General features: G+C 36.6%; 1 protein-coding gene across 2 annotated transcripts in view; it reads left to right on the top strand.

Annotated features, from left to right (window-relative positions):
- The first annotated feature begins 5,460 nt into the window (after nt 1–5,460).
- nsmaf (neutral sphingomyelinase (N-SMase) activation associated factor) overlaps nt 5,461–24,205 on the top strand; it is a 79,494-nt gene continuing 60,749 nt past the window's right edge. The window contains exons 1-11 of one of the 2 annotated variants that reach the window (XR_003716502.2): nt 5,461–5,603; nt 8,722–8,802; nt 9,313–9,391; nt 12,140–12,207; nt 12,289–12,325; nt 13,431–13,481; nt 14,188–14,259; nt 20,233–20,280; nt 20,386–20,438; nt 21,286–21,415; nt 21,542–21,613. Coding sequence is in view for 1 of the 2 variants with exons in the window: in XM_028803559.2 (XP_028659392.1) it covers nt 5,566–5,603; nt 8,722–8,802; nt 9,313–9,391; nt 12,140–12,207; nt 12,289–12,325; nt 13,431–13,481; nt 14,188–14,259; nt 20,233–20,280; nt 20,386–20,438; nt 21,286–21,415; nt 21,542–21,613 (729 nt within the window). In the remaining variant the exon portion in view is untranslated. The remainder of the gene's footprint in view (nt 5,604–8,721; nt 8,803–9,312; nt 9,392–12,139; nt 12,208–12,288; nt 12,326–13,430; nt 13,482–14,187; nt 14,260–20,232; nt 20,281–20,385; nt 20,439–21,285; nt 21,416–21,541; nt 21,614–24,205) is intronic. The other variant, XM_028803559.2, reaches the window with a different exon arrangement.

Raw genomic sequence — 24,205 nt, 5'->3', positions numbered from 1 at the left:
TTTCTGTGAGCCCTAGAAAGAAACATTTAGTAAAAATTGAACAGATTTCAACCCCAAGGTTATGGAACAAAAAAAATTAATTACTAAAAGGGTGAAACATTAACTCATTAAACAATCCTAAGTCATAACAAAAATGTATTTGTTGACAGATTATTATTTCTCTGCGGTGGGTTGGCACCCTGCCCAGGATTGATTCCTGCCTTGTGCCCTGTGTTGGCTGGGATTGGCTCCAGCAGACCCCCGTGACCCTGTGTTCGGATTCAGCGGGTTGGAAAATGGATGGATGGATTATTATTTCTTCACCTTAATTATGAAATAATAGAGAGGAACTTTTTAACATGCTGTTTTCTTTGTAGCATACTGGTGAATGTGCTATATATTATATTTTGGCCCAAATTACATAGATAACAGTAGGTTTATCTCTTGCATTTCTCTGCTGAACATGTGCAAACATAAACTTATAATGACAGATAATACAGATGAACTCTTTGTTTAGTGATAATATTTTCTGTGTGTTTGTTATCTACCAATATTTTCTAATGAACTGACAGTAATATACAATTATATCTCATTTTAGTTTTTTTTTTTGAGACTAGACCCTTCTAAGAGATGCTATGTGTGACTTTGTGAAAATCTTATAAGGCAAACTTAAAGGGACAAATAACTTCATACAGTACAAAAAAGGGGGAAGTTAGAGAACCCATGCAGTGGCACAAGAGGTTTTTTAAAGAACGGAGTGCTGCTGGTAACAGAAAGTAAATTTGTGATGTCAACAGATGTTGACATGGCTGGCAGAAATATAGTCTACTTTGACTTTGTCTATGTAAGTTATGAACCGAACATATGCACAAAAATCACGTTCATACAACACATTTACAGTGTCATGTTTTACACAAACTTCCCACAAACTTGTTCACTATGAAAGGCATCTCCACTACAAAAAAGGTTAAAAAAAAAAAACTTTATTTTTTTTTATGAGATTGTGATGATGCAGGTTCACCTCCATGCTCCTATCCAGCTTCTGGGAGCTCTTGAACCCAACACCATCGGTAATGTCACCAATGACCTGGACAGTGAGGCACAACAATGAAGCAAGGGGATGGTGCAAAAAGTGCAAAGTGCTTTTATTAAAACAGCAACATAATCAAAACAGCGTTCAAATAAATAGTGCAGTGTCTCTCAAACGTCAATAAATAAATAATCCAATAAAAACGAGTGAACTGGTGGAGGTTAAAAACACAATAGCAAAATCCTTTTAAAACTGAGGTTAAAACAATGGCTGGAAGCAGTCTTTGAAAACAAAGCCAAGTGCCTTCTTTTACTGGTGACTCCCCTGCTTCTCCCATCCAGGCTATGCACCAGGGGAGTCACCCTACATGCTGCTGACCTTCTTCACTGTACTGGTCCGGTAGCCTTTCCGATCCCTGGCTCCAGTTCTACTCACTCAGACAGAGACTTAGGTTCCCCACCAACTAGGACGCTCACGCTGGGGCTTCCACTTCCCAAGTCCCCGACTCCCACTGCCTTTGCTGCGGCGAGCCAACCTTTTCCTGGTCACTCCTGCTCTAAACAAGCACTCAGCAGGAGCAACCACTACCGTCGGCCCTCGGGTGCCAGCCAAACACCCCTCTCGGGCTCGCCTCTCCCAGCTGCCTTCAATCAGCAAGAGCCTGCGCTCGCTCACTTGTTCGTTCTCCCTCACCAGCTTTCTCCATCCTACTTCCTGCCATCTTCTTCAACCTTAACCTCCCTTCACGTTCTTTTTTTCTTTCTCCCCTCTCATCTTCCTTGCGCTTCTATTATATGATCAGGTGTGGCAATCAGCAGCTCCCAGCAACAATTACGGATGCGGACGACTCCTTACCTGTGCACTTACAGTAAGCGAGGACCGTCCGGATCACGAATCACCTGGGAACCACTCCGGCCACACTACCAAGCCCCCTCTCTGAGCCGCGAGTGCGGCGATTATTTATTTAAAAAGTGTCCTTTTTGATCTGAGCTGCGGACATGCTATATCCACTCCCACTTACTGTCCAGCTCATCGGTGACATTACCGACAGTGTTGGGTTTGAGGGCTCCCAGAAGTAAGATGGGAGCATGGAGCTGAACCCACATCATCACAGAGATTCATTGGATTTTTACTGTAAGAAAATATGTACAGTCATTGACAATCATACAAATGTTTGCAATATGTTTCTTTATAATATTTTTTAATTTTACTTTTATTAAAAGTGGACAGTTACACAAATTGCATTTACACTAATTCAGTAACAGAAAGAAGTTCAGGGCATAATTCTAAAAAAAGTACAGGTATATTTAAAAAGAGAGACAGAAAGAGAGAGAGAGAGAGAGAGAGAGAGAGACAGAGAGAGAGAGAAATCCACAGAGGGAGAAAATGAATCACGTATCTTCAAATAGTCTTTTATTCCTGAGCTTTTGACACCTGTCAGGTATCTTCATCAGTGGAAAATGATTTGACATACAGGAATCAAGTCAATAAACAGCAAATGAGGAAGGTGGTTAGGTGATGGTAAGAAGGGTGGATTAGGAAGGTGGAGCTCAGAGGGTGTTAGTCTTCAAGTCTTTTTTTTATTTGGATGTTCTTTTTTTTAAACCTGCATATGCTGGGTTCAATTTTATATATATACAGGGAGATTCACTCAAAAGAGGTCACGAATATTCTCTAATAACCCTCGCTAGGATGAAGCAATCTCAATGAAACAATGTGCAATGTGCTCCTCAGTATATGGAGCTTCGAAGAAGCTGGGATGTCCCTGCATTGGAGGTGGACGCCAGACAGGCATTGCGACGTTTAACCTCCGTTTGCAACTTTGCCATGCATACCGACCGTATCCCTTCACTCAGTCACTCGACTTCTCATCATGATGGTGGTGTACAGTATTGATCAGTGCATCTTCATGGTGCGAACCTATTGGGTCACCCATTCGTTTAAGTGATGTCAGATTCAACTGGATGATCGTGAGTTAATGGAAGGTTACTTCCAGCAAGATAGAGCAAGGTGTCACACATCGGCAAGGAGCATGGCAGAAACGGAGTTCTGCTTCGGCAACAGGGTAATTTTAAAGGGGCTATGGCCATGACGGTCGTCGGATCTAACACCACCGGACTTCTTCCTTGTGGTATGTTCAAAGGAAAAGTCTATTGTACAAGCCTCGCACTAATTGCTTCTACTCCCCCCCCCCCCCCCCCCAAAGTCCTTGCCAATACATTCAGGAACATGGAGTGCTGCATCGAAATGTGCGGAAACCACTTCCAGCATCACATGTAATGCAATCGAATACACATACATCAAGGTATATAGTGTATTTTTGTGGTTCAGATTGCTTCATCCTAACGGGAGTTACAACATAATATTTGCGGCCTCTTTCAAGTGAATCTCCCTGTAGGATGGCTTCAGTAGAGGCCAGTGAAGTTCCATTGTTCATTCCTCTCCTCTCTAGAGCAAATCTCCACCTCTCCAGCGTCTCCTCAACCTGCTCCCTACCCTAGCTACAAAGCACAATGTCATCAGCAAACGTCATAGTGTAAGGGAACTCCTGTCTAATCTCATCTGTCAACCTGTCCATCACCATTGCAAATAAGAAAGGGCTCAGAGCCAATCCCTGATGTAATCCCACCTCCACGTTGAATGCATCCGTTACTCCTACTGCAGACCTCACCACTGTCACACTTCCCTCGTACATATCCTGTATAACTCTTACATACTTCTCTGTCACTCCCGACTTAGATAGATAGATAGATAGATAGATAGATAGATAGATAGATAGATAGATAGATAGATAGATAGATAGATAGATAGATAGATAGATAGATACTTGCTTACTTATATAATACTACAACTCCTCTCGAGGCACCCTGTCATATGCTTTCTCCAGGTCCACAAAGACACAATGACCTGATAAGACCTTCTGGCTTTCTTTATATTACTCCATCAACACCCTCAGAGCAAACATTGCATCTGTTATGCTCTTTCTCGGCATGAAACCATACTGCTGCTCACTAATAATCACCTCACTTTTTAACCTAGCTTCCACTACTCTTTCCCATAACTTCATGCTGTGGCTCATCCATTTTTTTATCCCACTATAGTTACTACAGCTCTGCAAACCCCCGTTATTCTTAAAAATGGTTACCAATACACTTCTTCTCCACTCCTCAGGCATCCTCTCACTTTCCAAGATTCCATTAAACAATCTGGTTAAAAACTCCACTGCCATCTCTCCTAAACACCTTAATGCTTCCACAGGTATTTCATCTGGACCAACGGCCATTCCATTTTTCATCCTCTTCATAGCTGTCCTTACTTCCTAATCCGTTGTACTTCCTGATTCACCATCTCCACATCATCCAACCTTCTCTCTCTCTTATTCTCTTCATTCATCAGCCTCTCGAAGTACTCTTTCCATCTTCTCAACACAATCTCCTCACTTGTGGAGACTTCCTAATGTTTGAACAAAATTTTAAGTTTCCATCTGTGTCCCTATGTTCTTGATAAACTCATTTTGAAGTAATACTCTCGATCTACTGTACTAATTTCTTTCATAATTTTGGATACTTCAGTCATATCAAGTCTTAATCTTCTTTAACATTAACTGAAAAGGCTCAGCTCTTGTAATCTTTCCTTATACAGGTAACTCTGAGAATCAGCCTAGTCACTCTTCGGCTTTACTAGCACATCATAGCGCTTCAACATAAAATACTTAAACCAGCTTCACCAAATTGTCATAGTATTAATAAATGTATATGTGAGTATAGTCTGTGAAGTGCTCTTGATTTGGATTATGTGGGTCTGATAAATAAATCTTGAAGGTTTAATAAGATCCAGTTAAGCTCCCGTAAGGTGTTGTTACCTGATAGTTACTTCTAAGATTGGTTATGCATGCAATAAAGTGTTACTAATTTTGACCAGCGGATGTGCACGTTAATACAATTACATAAATCCAACTGATAAAAGCTTGCCATTTTAGTGTTGGGAGTGTAACTCCATTAACAGCATATCACTAATGCATTTACAGGATAACATGACTATGATATACCCGTATACATTTAATTCCTTAATAGCGCAATATTACAAATAAACATTTGTCTCTGCAGTAGCTAACTCACTTTTGAATTGCTTTCTACGACATATTACAGATTACATTTAGTTGATAATGAATGATTTAAAATTGTATATCCGTTTTTTTTTACTGTTGTTGAAAATATGGATTACACAGATGTGACTTATGCCGTCCCATGTATATTTCCCGTTGTAGCACACCAGCACATAATGTGCACTAAAGCTGAAAACACATTTGTGAAAAAATGACGTTATCTTACTTCAAACGCTTTTTTCCGACTTGTTTTTAATGTGCACTTCTTTCCCATCTTCTGGCAAGAAGACTTGGCTCAGAACTGCGCATTCTCAGGTTGGCTAACGGGAAAGCTACGCGCATAACTTGGCTGCTTGTACTTTTAACTTTTCTATCATAAGCACGTCATTAAGCGGTTCATTTCCTTATTTACTTTGTGACCTCCGCTTACAGATGCCCGTGGTTGCGTCCAATGGCTTTTGTAAAGAAGAAGCTGGGAACCGAGGAAAGGTTTGGACACGTTTTATATTGGATTATTTAGGTTTGTATTTAACTTTTGCAGATTTCCCTTTGCATCGCCCTGTGGGAAGGCAAGATGAAGGGTTTGACAGTCGAGCTCGGCGGGCGCGTGACCGCTCTACTTCCGGATGGAGTGCTGCGAGTTCGAGCTGAAAAATACTCGGCCCTCCTGGACTGTCGGGCAACAGCAGGCCAGCGGGGGTATTTGTACGACAGAAGGATGAGCTGTAGGTTAATGTCATCATCAAAAAGAAGTATGTGTATTTCTAGCTGAGACGTCTGTTTGTACAAACTCAGCCACGATAAGCGCTATGCCTCATATTTGCTGAATAACGTTTGCGTTTATTGGACAGCAGTCACCTGCTGTACCGGCAAGAAAGGAATCGAATTCAATAATTTCCTTGACAGCTGTTATATCGAAAATCTTAGTATGATGCAATATATTGCTTAACATTAGCCTTTTTGGAGTTAAATTTGTAGATCGTATTTTCGGTATGAGCGCAATTAGAGAGATCTACCTTAAATAATTTAGATATTTCTGTAAAATAGTACATTGGACTTATTGATTATAACCCAGATGTTAACCAAGCACAAGCTTGTCCAGCGGTTTGTGAAATCTGAGTACATATGACCTGCAACCCTGCAAATTCCGATTATCCACTAATTCTTTATAAATCCAATTCAGTGTGCTTTTTAAATATTAAATATACTACGAATGTTATTTTATAACTAAAAAGGAATCTTATGTGAAAGCCATAGTTTGGCTTCAGACTTCCCCTTGACTTTCACTTCATTTTTGTTTGTTTTCCTAAATCTGAACAAAGCCTAATAGATGTAAGGTTCGAATGCATGTTATTTTTTAAAATCAAGCAATAGTGACAAATTACAAGTTCCTTTTTAAAATCAAACGTTTGCGATAATGATAAATTGGGACCTCCTTTTGGAGTTTTCCATGAAATACTATCCAATGCTGTCATAAAAATATTTGTCCCCACTTTATACATATACCGCATGATTGCAAGATTTTTGGAATCTTATGCAAACTGTCTTCAGTGCTTTTTATGGTGAAATTATCAATTTTAATTTTTTTGCCTTTTTAAGGGTTCCACAGTTCATGATTAGTTTTCATTTATGCGGTGTGGGGTGTGCATAGACAGAAAACTAATTTTACGTACTGAAATTAAGGCATAATAAATACACCTGACCCTTTTTAAACAATATCTTTGTGCTCTTTGAAGGTTAGAAACGGACAGTATACAAATTGCATAACAGATTATTTTTATGTCATAGATCTTTATATCAGAAATAGGAAACTGCTTGATTATCCTTAATTTTGAATATGTAGGTGTAATAGAGGTACTAGTAATAGTAGTAGTATTGTGTCTTGTACAGTGTACAATAAAATTCACAGGTCACCAAGCTCTGGCGCCATGACTAAGTGATTAACTACAATGTATGCTACCCTGCTTAATCCATACCAGGGTCGTGGGGGTTGCTGCAGCCTATCCCAGCTTACACAGGGCTCAAGGCAGGAGCAAACCCAATTCACCTAATATGTGTGTCTTTGGACAGTGGGAGGAAACCCACGCAAAAACAGGCAGAACATGCAAATTCCGTGCCGGGTGGAATCCTGGTCTCCTTATTGTGAGATAGCAGTACTGCCACTATGCCATCCATTTACACACTGGGTTTGTTAAATGTTTCATATGAATGTAAGTAGCATCTACGTGTACTATACTGTAGAGATGAGTTAATTTTCTTTGATCTTTGTTTTAAAGTTTTTTGCCAACTTTTTTTTTTGCTTAATGTTGTTACTTAGGCCAGTGGTTTTCATGTTTAGTCATGGAGCCCACTGAAGCTGCAGGTTTTCTTCCCCAACTGTTTTAAAATCAGTGAGTCATTTTTACTTGTACAGTACTGTACCTTATCTCATTGTGTAGTTAGCCTACATTTGTAAAAAATGTATAAATAATTGTGTTTTGCTATGGATTTTAATGTTTAACTCTGTGTTGTGATTTTATTTTTGAATAGTTTTGTTTTATGTAACATTTGCTCTGTTAATTGTACCCAAAAACTGAAAATTGTTGCTGTGCCTTTCAGAATACAGAAAGTGAGCTGGGCGCAGCTAATTAAACATAACATTACAAATATTCTTACAAATATTCAGTCATTCATTACAAATATTCAGTCATCTTAATATAATTCTGTTTGAAATATGAGGCACAAGGTTAGAGTCAACACCGGACATGGCATAATTCCATTGCGGTCCACGCACATGCACAGATTCATGCAGGAAGGATTTACAATTATCACTTAACCTGCCATACATATCTTTTGAGATGTGGGAAGGAAACCAGAGTATCCAGAGGAAAATCAATTTGGACACAGGGAGAATGTGCAAAGTCTACACAGGTAATGAATGGGCTCAGAATTTAAACCTGGGACATTATTTTATATGAAAGTAAATGGCAAATCCCCGTTCCTTTTTGTCCCACATATTTAGAAGCTGTCTGCCATGAACACTTGTTATTTATATTACATTTATTTCTTTACCGTGGCATACCATCCAGAACTGGCTCTTGTCTTATACTCCATGTTTCCTGGACAAGCGCTCAAACGGTTTGCCTTTAACCATGTAATTTACTAAGCAAATTATGAAAAGAATGTTTGAATTAAATTTGTTGAAGCATTTATGTAAAGCAACCTGCAAGGCAATAATGGACAGTTTAAATCATTTACATATTTCTCCAATTTGAGCACAGGCAAGTTTTAATGACTTGCCTGGTTCAAACACTAATCTGCTCTCGGTTGTCCTGCAAAACACTTCAGCCCCTGTGGTAAACATTTGTGCCTTCCAGTGATATTCTTGCTAATACTGCTAAAGCAGACAGATAAATGGATGAAGATATAGTGGGTCTATATGGAGAAAATCATTTCTACTACACTTAGACTATATCTGCATGATACTTAATCACCTAGTAGTAGGAAAGGTTCCCTTTGGAAAAGGGACACAATATAATGTTGAATCAATTTTAAAATGTCTTAATATTTTGTTATATTTTTGGTCCTCTGTTTTTTTTAAAAAGTGTTGTTTTTTATTTTTTTTTAGATTTTCTCTATTGCTTCTTGACCTTGAGGAATTTTACTTTGAGCAGCATTCAGCCTACCAAGTCATCAAAAGTGATAAAAGGTGTTTTGAACATGATATTCAGACTTTAGTTTAAGTCCTTGGCAAGAGGCTCTTGTTAGCTGTTTTATACAACTATGCGTTTAAATAATTAAATAACTTCTGAATAATAAGAAAATTGAATAAAGATTTTTCAGAGTTTAAAATATTTATAAAAAGCAAAAGTAGTCAACAGTACAATTAAATGATTTTTTGTGCATTAAGTAATATAGTGAAAGGTTCAGTTTTTTTCACCAAACTAAGCATTCAATATCTGCAAATAATACCAATGGTATTTTAATGTTACATTTTTCAAATGTTGCATAATTCATATTGGGTAATTAGTAGTCCATTTACTAACTTGATTTTCAGTTTGTCGCTTTTAATAATAATCTAATCTCTGTTAATAGATTGTTATAATAGATCATTAGCAATATTTTTAACAGTAGCTTTAACTTCACCAATTTAAAATGATTAAAAATAAATCTTTTTTTTTTTAACTAGACCTTAATGATAGGCATATTTTTGTTTCAGAAAAATAAGCGGATCTTTGAAAATTTGCTCTAAATCTGTCATTTTTGACCCCGAATCATTAACAGAGGCAATTTTAAAGGTATGTGATATTGTTTAAAATATTGTTTTCTCTATGCATGTCTAAGTCCAGCCAGTTTGAAAGGTAAAAATTACTTTTATTTGTTTCATGCTCAGGGATCACTGGGCTGTATGTAAGAGAGTGCTTCACTTGTGCAATAGGTCATAGTTGAAATAATTATGCAAAGTATAGTGCTTTAGATAGATAGATACTTTATTAATCCCAAGGGGAAATTCACATATTTTAACAGTGCTGCAGTCCTCTCCGTCTTAAAGTATTAGAACATATTTTCATCAACAGAGGACAACTGGTAGTTCAAAAAGGGTGTGACTTTAGGACCCATGCCCATATTCATTTAGAATGATCACCTCCTACTAGAGAAGATACAGAAAATGTAGATAATCTTGTATTTGGTCAGTATTCCCCTTAGTGTACATGTATAACCCATAAAGCTCAAGTACACTGGAATGGAAATAACAGACAGTATTTTTAGTTAAAAAATGATCATTGCACATCACTGCTTCTAGAGTGACAAGGGGGGCTCCGCCCCCTGCTCGCTTCGCTCGCCTACCCCCGGCGTTGGGTATCCTAAAATACATTAGTCGAGCTCGTTTGTCTTGGAGCCGTGCCCGCTCTGCTTGCGGCATTTCAGACGTGCATTGTAGGCGCCTGCATTCATTGATTTTATCCAACCGGGCTCGTGTTTGTATATCCGTCAGTCGAGCTCGTTCATTTTGAACCCGTGCCTGCTTTGCTTCCGCAGTTTCAGACGCGCGTTGCAGGCGCCTGCGTTCATTGATCTTATCTAGGTGGGCTTGTGTTTGTATCGTTGAGCTGTATTGTGTTTGAATTTGGTGTAAAGCGTTCAGCGGTTTGTACAATCCCAAGCAGCTCATTACTCCTAACTTCACCCCGCAGTAGTGCCACTCACAATATGGCGGTGACGCCTGCGCCCTTCGTACTATCTTTGTGGACCTGTGGGGCCTCCGTAGCCTCTTCCGTTTGAATCCGGGCTGCAGCACAGAATCCTCTTTTTGGCGTGGCTGTGTCAGTAGTCGTTAGCTATGGGCGCCTTGTTGCTTCATTTCTCATTCACGTCAGTTGAGCTGTTTCGTTTTTGGGCCGTGAGTCCTTCGTTCGTGGTGGATAGGACTTCGATTGCGGTTTATGAGACGTGCGCTGTCCTGCGCAGTACGTCTCATGGTCCCATCGCTGTGTACCTGCGTCCATGCCATCCGGTTTACTATTCTCGGTTAGTAATATGGATACTTTCCTCTTCTACCTTTCACAAATTACTGACTTTAAGTGCAAAGTAGGACTGACTAATTAATATAGTTATGCTAGCTTGGATGCTAACATTGGTGCTTGTAGGTTCATAGTTATTTTGAAAGTTGCTTTCAGACTGATGTAACTTCCTGTGCATTAGCATTAGTGAAAGACAAAGACACAAGCCTCCTAAGCACAGTTCACAATGCATCAACTGTCAAAAGTTTTTGTCATAGGAAATTGTGCTGTGGTAGCCTACAATAGCATAATGGGCATGTACATTATGTGGATCAGCCCTTGACATTTTATCCTCTTTTGGGCAAGCTGCAAAAAATGTCACAAGAAAATTACATAAAGAAACATGCTTCTACTGTCCCGATTGCAGCATCGAGTTGTGTGTTAGTGACTGTTTCAAAACATATCATATGAAGGACGTGTACTAAATCTTTATCATTAAAGCAGTAGATACTCTACCTTTCCTACTGTATTTATGTTGATGTTTTGGCATTTATAGGTTTCTGTTACACATAATAACACTTTTTCTTGTTGGGAAAAAATGTAGTGTTTTTGGCTAATAATACTAAGGAGAGGGCACTGAGAAGTCTTTTATGAACATTTGCTGAATATTATGAAATTATATACTTTATACAAGGTTCCTTCGAATTAAGAACAACTGCTATACAAAAATTTTCACATACAAAAAAAAAAAAAACTTTTAATACCCTTTCTTGTCTTATAAACCGTAAAGAAGCTGTATTTTTCTGGTTACAAAGTTGGAGTCTGGGATAATTTTTAAACATGCATCTTCAGTGCCAAAACCCTGTCATGTGAGTTTCTATCTATCTATCTATCTATCTATCTATCTATCTATCTATCTATCTATCTATCTATCTATCTATCTATCTATCTATCTATCTATCTATCTATCTATCTATCTATCTATCTATCTATCTATCTATCTACAGTCATTCTAAGTATACCTCACTGCATCCTCATTCTGATGCTGCTTTAAGTGCGTGTCCTCATAGCTGCATACTGAAGGGGGCAGAGCTAAATCCACAGGCTGCAGCGAGGTGTACTTCTGTGTTGCAATGGTTCGCTCAGCTTTTCACGTGTTTTGCTCACAAGTCTCCTTGTGTCATCCTCAGCATCTTAGCTCCAAAAATGACTGTGAAATAGTTGGAAAAGAAAGATTGAAAAGACCGTTCCTTTTAATGTGAAACTCAAAGTGATGAAGCCTAGGTAGTCAGCTTTATTAAAACAGTATTTAATTAAAAGGGATTTGTTTTAATGACTAATGTTATCATTAAATTAATTATATCAATTTTCATGTATTCCCATGTTATTTGAACAAAGATGCTCTCATTTTGTGTTGTAATTGAAAGCTTACATTTTTTTTTCATTTAGATTAATGCTAAATAGGCATTAGTAAAGTGTGAAGCCACCCATCAAATCTGCTTGAAAGTTTCAAGTTATGTTTGATATTGTATGTATTTTTTAAAGATACCACTAAGAGACTGCATTAGGATTGAAGAAAAAGAGCACCATAGTGGCCTTAATCCTTTTGAAGAGTAAGTTTGATTTAAATATTTTGCATATTATTATGTTTATGTATTTGCTTCTGATATATATGGTGTTCGTTTGTGTTGTAGAGACATATCGGATGGATTCTGTATTTTATGTAACCAGGTAAGATATTTAGTTATTTAATTTGTGCTATATGGACACAACCTTCTGAGTATCACAGCATGAAACTGGTGTGTTCTCCAGGGTTCATTCCTGTCTTGTACCTGATGTAGCTGAGAGAGCTTCAGTTTTCTATGACTCCACATTGAAAATCAGATTGATAACATAGAAGAATAGGTTTATTTTCTGTATATAAAATTATCATATGTTTTGTGTCTATTTAAAACAGCGATTTTTATACTCAGTCCTGGGGCTCCATGTGGTTGCCAGGTTTTGTTTCAATCAACATCTATTTTACACCCAGGGGGCATTTTTCAGCAGTCTCCACCTGTGGTGGGATACTCCCAAATAAAGCCTTATTATTCAAAAAATAAAGGCATGACAGTAGATAACTTCTCAAATGTGATAGAATATGTGTTTGTGTCAAATTCCTTTACTTGGAAACTACTACTAAACTAGGAACAAAAAAATAGGTGCTCACAGTAATATTCACACATGTTTGTTGTCTGACACAGTACATCTCATGATGTAAGTAATGCCAGGGCAGTTTTTTCACCTCTGAGGTGATCCCAGATGTGTCAACTGTACCTGCCTAAAGTTTCATGTTGGCAACACAAATAAAGCTTTTGGCACCCAAGTACCCTCCTACCCCACCTACACATTTAAATGAAACTATCTACATTGTTTGCACCTGCTTCAAATAATGCATTTTTTTCAGTATGCACGCTGTCAGCTGTGTCTCATTATATCCATATACAGTATGGACAATCTGTGTATCTTTGGAGATGTCACAGTCGCTGCCATCCAATGGTATAAAGTTTGTGAGTATGTGACCTACAGTATTGAGTCAGCGCTAATGACCTGGAAATGTAGAACAAAAAAGAGGAAGTAAGACCTTCTAATTAAAGAGGTAAAATAGCTCACTTGTTGTGAAAATGGTTGGAAGAAAAACATGCAGCCCCATGGGGTCCCTTGGACTGAGCCTGAGAACCTCTGATTTAAGACATTGAACTTCTCTTTGAAATATTTATTTTTTAATACACTTTTCAGAACAATTTTCAATCACATTTTTTCAGTTTAACCATTTATGTTTTTAATCTTAATTTAGGTTTTTTTCATCAAAGAACACAATATTGTGGCTCCTTTTAAAATCCAAAGAGTGAGTTTATGTGATTTTTTTTTTTTTTGCTTTAAAATAATAAAATTTATAAATTAATAAAAGTTTGATTTGTCTTCAGTTTTGTTTGGTTATAAATTGATCTATTTGTATGGAATGATTACAAAAAATAAATAAATAAAATATAAAAAAAATAAGTAAAATAATAAAATCGAGGGTATCAGTATAGCTATGTACTCTAGGTATTTGTTTAAATATGTTGGGTAGGGAGTATTTCATATTATTGATAATAAACAAAAAACAAATGTAATAATTCATTATAAACTGTAGAATGTTCACATCTTAATCATGATGAATGTGTAAAGATGTAAAGAAGGTTATAAGTAAACATGTGGTTATATATGTAATATGTTTATAGAGTTGGTGCATGATGGTTTGGTGATTAGTACTGCTGTTTTATAGTTTTAGTGGCCTTGATGTGAATTCTAGCCTAGGCACTGCCTTTTTAGAGTTTACAGATTATCTATGGTTTTAGTCTCACATCCTAAATGAATGTAAGTTAGGTTAATTATCAACTTTATATTTGCCCTATATGAATAACTGTGAGTGTGTTAGTATGCCAGGCAATATGCTAGGGTTGGTTCCCATCTTGCATCCAGCAATGCTAAGACCCTAGAACTGGATAAGTAGGTTTATAATGAATTATGGATATTTTGTATTAATATTTCATTTTTATAATATAATTTAGGGAAAACATGAGCTTTTGTTTCAACTAGAGGCTTCCAGAAAAACAGAGGATGTTGTTCAGATATTATTACAGGTAAAGTAATGTATAACAAATTTAAAGAGTACATATTGTTTTGATGGATTACTGTCCTACAGTATATTTCTTTATAAAGAATGGTTAATATGGGTTTTGGCCATCTCAGTGCCCTGACTGGAGTTCAGTTTTTAACCTGTTGTCTGAATTGGAGAGAGCAGTCCACAATAGCAAACCTAGGTCTATCAGAAGTTTTAAATTGTTCTGCTTGAAGCAGTTGGTCCAAGATGCTCTTATATCAGACTTTATAGAAAGAGACCTGGCTGTCATCCTGGACAGGATACTTGTCTGTTCTCCGGATGCAGACATGTTTAACATGTATAATCATCCAAGCAAAAAGTACTAAAGCGAACATATGTTAATAGAATGAAACTGCACAAACCAGTAAAGAAGAAAAACAACAACATTTTTTTACTGTATATAGCACATTTTCATGTAAATGATGTAGCTCAAAGTGCTTTACAGGATGAAGAAAGAGAAAAAAGACAAAACAAGCCCAATCACAATTCAGCACAGCATGAAATATGTAAAATATTACATGTTTCTTTGAGAAATGGTGGGAGACAGAGAGACGGAAACAATATAGCGCAAAAGACCTTTTTGGTAAGATGATTCATAATGGTATTTGCCAGTCTGAGCTTTATTTCATAATAAATATTTTATAAAGTTCCTATTTCTGGGCACCTGGCCACACCTTCTCTCTTTCTGCTGTCACTTGAAATGAGAATGTTACCTAGTAAGATTATCTTTGTTTCCTTAGATGGCTAACGAGAGCAGTCCTTAAGCCATAGATCTTAGGACAGTGAGGACAGGAGGTTCTGTTTAGGAATCCCTTCTAAAGTAAGCCTTGTCTTTGAATCTCTTCTTCTAGAGACCCAGGCTTCTCAGATCTGAGTGCAGCTGGGAGTAGAGGACTTGAGTAATGAGTTTAGATGCAATGGTCAGGCCAGCTTAGCTGCTTCTGTAGGATTATGGCTTCAATGCTGGATGTCTTTGTGCGACAGCAGTCCTCCCAGTTTATACAGAGAATCCTTGGAAGCAGCACAGATAAAAAATGTGTGAAGTTTTATGATAGTTGTAGGTATCCAAAATCTTTACCATACAAGAGAGTAGTGACTTAGAAGGTTTTATAGATGATTTCCTTCTTGAGGTCATGGTTCGTAAATATCCATTAGGCTGTTCTCAGAAAGAGATGCTGTCACAACTGATGCAGGATTTTACTTCCTTTTTCAGTAGCTGCCTTTTGGGGTGGTTGGCAGTCAGGCCGCAGAAAGTGTTCTATAACAACAGAGATGATATGTGCCAGTTATATCCCTATGATGAGGAACTGTTCTAGTCACTTGAAGGCATCAGCACAGGAATTCATTGCAATATGTGGCTCCTTTGTGAAGTGGGCAATGCCAAATCATCAGCATACCAAAGGTTGATGGTTGTCATTGTATTAACATATGTTTTTTCTTTATGAAAATTATATTTAATTGTGATGCCACAGGGTGTGTGGTTAAAGCAGAGATACAGAAAATGTAGAAGTGAATGTTTTAAAGTGTTTACACAGTGAAATAACCCAGTTTGAGCCCTGTTCTGATTCAGTGGCCTCAGAATGGTGATAAATATGATAGGACATCCATGTCTAGACAGTCTTTCAAAGCTGTATGCCTTGATTTCCTTCAAATGTTTTATGACTGTAGGGTTTAATAGATTATCCAGAGAGATGTTTTCTGAATGCATTGGAACACCTAAACTACAGTATGTCATCTGTCACTTAGGATTTGCAATTCATCAGTTGTTTGAAGTTGTTCTTTCAGTGCTTTAAAACAACAGGGTTATCTTTGTAAAGGATACATTCCTAGCACCAGAAAGAAGTGGGACTACTTCAGATCATTTCTTTTAGAATCTCTGTCATTTGGAAGGAGGTGTATGGCAAGCCGAATTAACATTTCATTTTTAAGATATCTGAAACTCGCTTTGAGATATCTTAAAGTAATTTCCTTCACATTTTAAGATATCTGCAATAAATTTTGAGATATCTCAAATGCATTTCAAGATATCTCAAATACATTTTCAAATATCTCAAAATAATTGTGTCTGCTTTTCAAGATATCTCAAAATCATTTCCTGTAAAACTGCCTATTATATCAATGGAACTTCTTGTTTATTATAAGATATCTTAAAATGTATTTGAGATATCTTGAAATGAGCAGGAAGTGATGTTGAGATATCTGAAAATGTATATGAGATATCTGAAAATGGACAGGAAGCAGTTTTGAGATATCTGGAAATGTATTTCAGATATCTTAAATTGTATTGTAGATATCTGAAATGCTATTGAGATATCTTGAAATAATTGAGTGTTCCTTTAAATACATCTTAAAATGCATTTTAAATATCTTCAAATACAATTTGAGATATCTTGAGATACATTGTTAGATATCTGAAATGGAGCAGAGACCCATTTTAAGATATCATGAAATTAATTTTAGATATTTAAAAATGTATTTTAGATATCTCAAACAAAGAATTTTAAGTTATCTTAAATGCTTTTTGAGATATCATAATTATATTTTGCGATATCCTAAAATGACTTCCCACTCATTTTAAGATATCTCAAATTCATTTTGAGATATCTGAAATGCTTTTTCAGATATCTCAACATAACTTCCTGCACATTTTAAGATATTTCAAATAGATTTTCAGATATCTTAAAATAACTTCCTGTGCATTTCAAGATATCTCAAATACATTCTGAGATATCCTAAAATAGATGGGAAGTCCCATTGAAAGAGTAGGAAATTTTACAGGAAGTGATTTTGAGATATCTGAAAATGTATTTGAGATATCTTGAAATGCACAGGAAGTTATTTTGAGATATCTCGAATTGCATTTAAGATATCTTAAAATGCATTTCAGATATTTCAAAATGTACAGCACATCATTTCAAGATATCTTGAAATCTATTTGAGATATCATAAAATGCTTTTTATTTATCTTAAAATAGATGCATTTTTAGGTATCTGTAATTTAATTTGAGATATCTAAAATGCATTTCTAGATATCTTAAAATTCATTTTGAGATATCTCTAAATGTTAATCCATCCATCCATTATCCAACCCGCTGAATCTGAATACAGGGTCACGGGGGTCTGCTGGAGCCAATCCCAGCCAACACAGGGCACAAGGCAGGGAACCAATCCTGGGCAGGGTGCCAACCCACTGCAGGACACACACAAACACACCCACACACCAAGCACACACTAGGGCCAATTTAGAATCACCAATCCACCTAACCTGCATGTCTTTGGACTGTGGGAGGAAACCGGAGCGCCCGTAGGAAACCCACGCAGACACGGGGAGAACATGCATACTCCATGCAGGGAGGACCCGGGAAGCGAACCTGGGTCTCCTAACTGAGAGGCAGCAGCGCTACCCACTGCGCCACCGTGCCGCCTAAATGTTAATTCGGCTTGCCATATGGAGGTGATCAGAAAAAATTTGTGTCTTCTTAGCTTTCTTCTTCCAAATTTTACTTGTAATTCCAATATTCTTTGAGTGTGCTTCAGTTTTCAGGTGCTGTTGTTTCTCACATATCTAGCACCTTGATTTAGCACAAGGAAGACAAAGTACTTGAGTAACTGAGTAAGTTTGTAGAGCCTTTTTCTAACTAAACATGATTTAAGGAAATATCTTTCATAAATTAGTTATGAATATAAAAATACACAAACAGCCATCAATACCACAGCTCAAACACATGACATTGTTCCAACACTGTCTATAAATTAGTAAGAAAATGTTTAATTAGTGTGTACATGTATCAGAATGTGTTCACCAGCTAGAAGGCATCTTCTATGGTACCTTTAACAGATTCTTGCCTGATGATACAGTTCCTATCTACTTTTAAGATATTGTACCAATGTAATATTGAATCAGTGACAAAGTTGACAATAGCTTTTTAAGAGAAAAAAATATTTTAATTTTCATTTAGCATTTTTTTTTTTTGTATTTTTGGATAGGAAGAAGAATAACTTAACTGATTCATATAAAATTTTGTAAACAACTTGCACTTGTTACACTTGAGAGCTTATTAGCCTTTGGGTGAATTCTGTTTATGTTTGCACTTTTAAAGTTCAAATTTTTTTTAAAGCCAGTACCAACATCAGCCAAACCACTGTTCAGAATTTTAGTAAAACTGTCAAAAGAATGTGGGTGAAAGTTCAATCCAAAGCTTGAGTTCTGAGCTTTCAAAGTAACATTTTTTCAAACACAGTAACAGCAACTAAGTGACAAAAACATTGACTACATTTTATGTCTTTATGAAATTATTTGGGCGGCACGGTGGCGCAGTGGGTAGCGCTGCTGCCTCGCAGTTGGGAGATCTGGGGACCTGGGTTCGCTTCCCGGGTCATCCCTGCGTGGAGTTTGCATGTTCTCCCCATGTCTGCGTGGGTTTCCTCCAAGCGCTCTGGTTTCCTCTCACAGTCCAAAGACATGCTGGTTCGGTGGATTGGCGATTCTAAATTGGCCCTAGTTTATGCTTGGTGTGTGGGTGGGTGGGTGGGTTGGCACCCTGCCCGGGATTGATTCCTGCCTTGTGCCCTGTGTTGGCTGGGATTGGCTCCAGCAGACCCCCGTGACCCTGTGTTCGGATTCAGCGGGTTGGAAAATGGTTGGATGGATGAAATTATTTGGATGTCTCTTTTTTTCACGGTAGGTTCAGCATTTTTTATTTAAAAACAATAGCCTACTTTGAGTTTTGAACTCGGAATATTCAGTTTATGAGTTAGTGGTGCTAGCCCCAAAGACCATGCCAAATGCATGAATAAAAGTGTGGGCTTATACTACTCCTTCTTCTTTAATTCTCAGCATCTTAAAATAAACAAATTATGAGTAGGGGAATTAAAATCCATGAAGTTATAGGTAGATTGATTCATTAATTAATTGTTCCTATTTTGGCCAAATAGTCCAAATATTTCGCACTTTTAGTTACATTAAAAATATGATTTTTTAAAAATAGATTTACCTTTAAAGTGGATGAAAATGTTAAAAATAAGCATCAGTGATACTGCATCTTTCATTTATTTTGGTAAATTCACATTTGCACTACTCATGTTGCAAGACGTCCGAGGAAATGAGCACATTATTCTCAGTATAGGTGCGCAGTAGAGTCCATCCTCATTGGCTTTATAACATCCTGGAATGGCACCTGCTTAGGTCAAGATTTCAAGGCACTGCAGAGGGTGCTGAAGGCAGCATAGAATAGTTACTGGCAACCTTTTGTTCAAGACATATACTGTATAATGCTTGCTGCCTTAAAAAGGCAAACATTATTGAATATCTCAGACTTCTTGCATAATTGCTTTTCTCACTACCTGTCTAGCAAATGGTACAGAACCAGTTGATTGAATGACTGTTTCAATCCACAAGTCATAAGATTATGTAACAGCCATTCATAATAAGAAATACTCTGTGTGCATGTATGGGTAGTGAGTGTGTGTGTGTGTGTGTAATTATTATTTTTTTACTAGCTTTCTCTGCAAAATAAATTTACAGTTCTACCAAGATTCTATTTATTTTTTTCATAGTCCCTTTTAAAACATTTATCTTACTTTTCTGCTTTTATTGTGCAGCTATCAACTCCTTTCCTGTCTTTTTAAGTATTTTTTTTCTCTTATTTTTATATTTGTGGCTTATGTGTTTTGTATTTTACATTTTTGTTTTGTAGGTTTTTTGTGCCATTATTAATATAGTTTATGCCTTTTTTAATGATTTTGACAGTCCCTTCAATTACTTTGTTTTTGTCTTCAAGATACAGTGCTTTCAGTTGTTTTCCAATTTTTTTGTTTGTTCATATAGCGATCATTACATTTTTTATGCCTGTTTCTCCCCACTTTATCTGAAATGCTTTCTCTTCTTGTTCTTCTCATGAATTCTTTGCCATTACCTTCATATTAACTATGTAAAATCTTTTTTGTTATCTAGCTTCATAGAGCATCCTGTCTTGAGAAGCTTGGGGATCAAACTGCAATGGTAAATAATTGTGCTGTTGTAATTTAGTTATTTAAATACAGATGTTTTAAAAATATTTTTTAAATTAATTTTGACATAATGTTTTTGTTTCATATTTATTTGTAGGTTACAGCCAATTTGCAGTCTCGCTTAGCCCGAACATCTTTTGATAAAAACAGGTAATGCCAAGTAATTTAATTATTTCAGCAGATAAAAATTTGCAGGTGTTTCTTGTTGTCTTTGTTTCTTCAGGATGGTCTTTTAATTATTTTATACAGCATTTTCTAAATAGTTTTGAACTACCTACAATATTTTGTAATCTGTATATTGTAAGGAACAGAGTCAGTATAAATACATTATTAATTGCAACCAACTTTACACTTTCTGAGACTTGTGTGCATATTTATATACTGCTGTACTTTTTTTTCCTAATATTTGCTGCTGCAGATTTGCTCATCATTATAATAATTTTTCCTTGGTTAAATGGTTATAATGTTTCAATGTAGAAAAACTTGTGAATGATGCTGCTCTGAAAAGCATAAACCATGTCTTTTTTCATACTGATTTCCTAAAGGATTTTCATCCTCTAAATTCTGTTACCTAACTCTGTGACTGACTTCTATGATGCCATTTGTTACTAAGATAAAAATTACAATTAAATGTTTAACTGATTCATTCTGCATTTTCACACCTAATACTGCACATGTCTCATTCATTGCAATAATTATTTAACATGTTTGAGATGTATCAATATTTCTTTTGTTAATTACTGATTTGTAACCACATATCATTTTAGTGTTTCCTCTGTTATCTTTGGCTGCTTACCATTTAATCCGTTTTTTTTAATTATCTGAAATTGAGAAATTTGAATAAAACTGAGCACACAGTGTATTTTTAAGGCTTAACACTACCTGATATTGTGCTTGCTTCTCTGCCATATCTGTTTGCATATTGACTACAACAACTCCACATTTACAATGGATATGTTATCTTTTCTTCCTCACTGTGTTTCTTCTATTATTTTAGTTTTAAAAACATTTCAGAAAACCCACATATGGAATGTGAAGCTGAAATGGTAACACCTTTAGTTACGAATCCTGGGCACGTGTGCATTACTAACCGAAACCTCTATTTTCAACCACTCAATGGATATCCTGTAAGTTATATTTTATATTATACAGGTTACTGACATTCTTTAAAACAAATCAATCTGAATAACTAGAACTTTAGAGGGCCTCATTGGTGTATATAAAAATTGAAATTTCTATGTATTTCATTATAGGAACCAGTTGTACAAATAAATCTGAAGAATGTGATGCGTATTTTTAAAAGAAGACATGGACTGAAACCTTTGGTGAGTACCTTGATAATAGGTTACAATATTTAGATTTACATTTTAAAACCTCATATTAAATGTTGTATTGTAAGAGATCAAAGGTATACAGTAATCCCTCCTCCATCGCGGGGGTTGCGTTCCAGAGCCACCCGCGAAATAAGAAAATCCGCGAAGTAGAAACCATATGTTTATATGGTTATTTTTATATTGTTATGCTTGGGTCACAGATTTGCGCAGAAACACAGGAGGTTGTAGAGAGACAGGAACGTTATTCAAACACTGCAAACAAACATTTGTCTCTTTTTCAAAAGTTTAAACTGTGCTCCATGACAAGACAGAGATGACAGTTCAGTCTCACAATTAAAAGAATGCAAACATAACTTCCTCTTCAAAGGAGCAAACAAATCAATAGGGCTGTTTGGCTTGTAAGTATGCGAAGCACCGCGGCACAAAGCTGTTGAAGGCGGCAGCTCACACCCCCTCCGTCAGGAGAAGGGGGAGAGAGAGATAGAGAGAGACAGATAAAAAAATCAATACGTGCCCTTTGAGCTTTTAAGTATGCGAAGCACCATGCAGCATACTTAAAAGCTGCACACAGAAGGTAGCAACGTGAAGATAATCTTTCAGCATTTTTAGACGAGCGTACATATAGTCTAGGTGTGCAAACAGCCCCCCTGCTCACACCCCCTACGTCAGGATCACAGATAGTCAGCGCAAGAGAGAGAGAAAGAAAAGTAAGCCGGGTAGCTTCTCAGCCATCTGCCAATAGCGTCCCTTGTATGAAATCAACTGGGCAAACCAACTGAGGAAGCATGTACCAGAAATTAAAAGACCCACTGTCCTCAGAAATCCGTGAACCAGCAAAAAATCCGCGATATATATTTAAATATGCTTACATATAAAATCCGCGATGGAGTGAAGCCGCGAAAGGCGAAGCGCGATATAGCGAGGGATTACTGTAGTCTAATTTAGCTTTTGTTACTGTATTTCATTTTGGAATCAAACTGGAAGAACCTGATTGAATATTAAAATTCTTTCCTCAATCATTATTGTTCCTTTTTGAAAAAGTGGTGACATTTAGTCTCAGTCTACATTTTCCCCAAGCTATGTGTCAACAGTTGTAAATGTACCCAAATAGTTTGCTGTGCTATAGCCATGTCTTTGGGTTAGTTTTTAATGATCCAACCCTAGAAAAATTTGATCTGATCTGATGCATTACTACTCACAGAAAGGTTGAGGAACCCAATGTACTACCTCAATACAGTTTTTTTTGTGCTAATATTAACACAAAATCACAAAGCACAACACTTCAGTTATGGAAGTTAATATCTTACCTTGAATGTTTTGGACTTGGATAATTATACTCTAATTTTGTTCTTGGATATTCCTACATAAATTATATTGTTTGAAGGGTGGGGTTAGCTGTGCTTATTTGAATCTATTTAATGTTAATCCATGTACTTTGGGTAAATTTTACTAGCAATAATTTACAGGGGTGGGCAAAAGTAGGTTTACAGTTATTTGTATGGAAAAAGGTAATGACTACTACAGTCAAGCACACTATGATAATATCAAGAAGACGACAAATAAGAAGTCAAATAATACAAATAAATAAGTAATTAATAAATACATAATACAAAAATATATTTTGTGTTTTGCATACTCACAACTGTAAACCTACTTTGCCCACCCCTGTTTAAGCCCCATCTTAAAAGTTGCTGATATATCTGGCATACATGAGTGCAAAGCACTTTCATACTGTATGTCAGTCTTTGCTGTTGTGTTTAAAGTATACTTATCCAATTTCTTCTCTTATCCATCTATTCTTTTTCTTAACTTTTTCATAATCTGCATTATTTAAACATATGGTTTCAAGACACTTGAGCTTATCAAATCAGCCAGAATGCAAATTAGGAACCAGCCCTGGTTGGAGCTAAAGTTAATTTTGAATATGTTTAATTGCAAATTTAGTTTAAATGTTTTTTTATCTAAATATAATACAAATAACTCGTTTTGCAAGCAGGCATTTATTAATTTACAACAGAAAACACTCAGCCAAAAAACATTACATAGCCAATGAGTAAGAAGAAAAGGCATTTTATACAATATATTTAAGTGATTTCATTTACAGCATTTATTAGTTTTGCCTCAGTGTGACCTGAATACCTCAGCACACAGTAATGCCCAACACAATTCTTGGTTCAAATAAAAGACATTTATTTGTAAACCACTTGTTTCCAACAATCACTTGACAAACAATTAATGCCAAAATTATAAATAAGATCAATTTCTTCCTCCTTCCTCTTTCTCCAAGAGTGTCTCACATCGGGGAGTCTGAGTCTGGAGGTAGTGGGTTCCTTTTCACATAAAAACCAGGATTGTTTCCATGTCATCGTACTGCATGTCGGGAGCACTTCCTGGTCACATGAAAACCAGTATGGTCCTCCTCCAGCACTGCCCTCTAGTGACACCCAAGGACCTTGACAGGGCTGTGCTTCTACTCTCCAATCCCTATGCAACCCTGCTGGTGTTCTGATTGGGATCAGCCTCAAGGAACCCTGCCAGTGTGTTATGAACTGCTCCCGGTATCCATGTATTACAGTTCAATCC

This window comes from Erpetoichthys calabaricus, chromosome 6 (assembly GCF_900747795.2).
Source record: "Erpetoichthys calabaricus chromosome 6, fErpCal1.3, whole genome shotgun sequence".
Lineage (NCBI taxonomy): Eukaryota > Metazoa > Chordata > Cladistia > Polypteriformes > Polypteridae > Erpetoichthys > Erpetoichthys calabaricus.
Note: the sequence above shows the minus strand (reverse complement) of the source record. Positions and strands in the feature narration are given on the sequence as shown.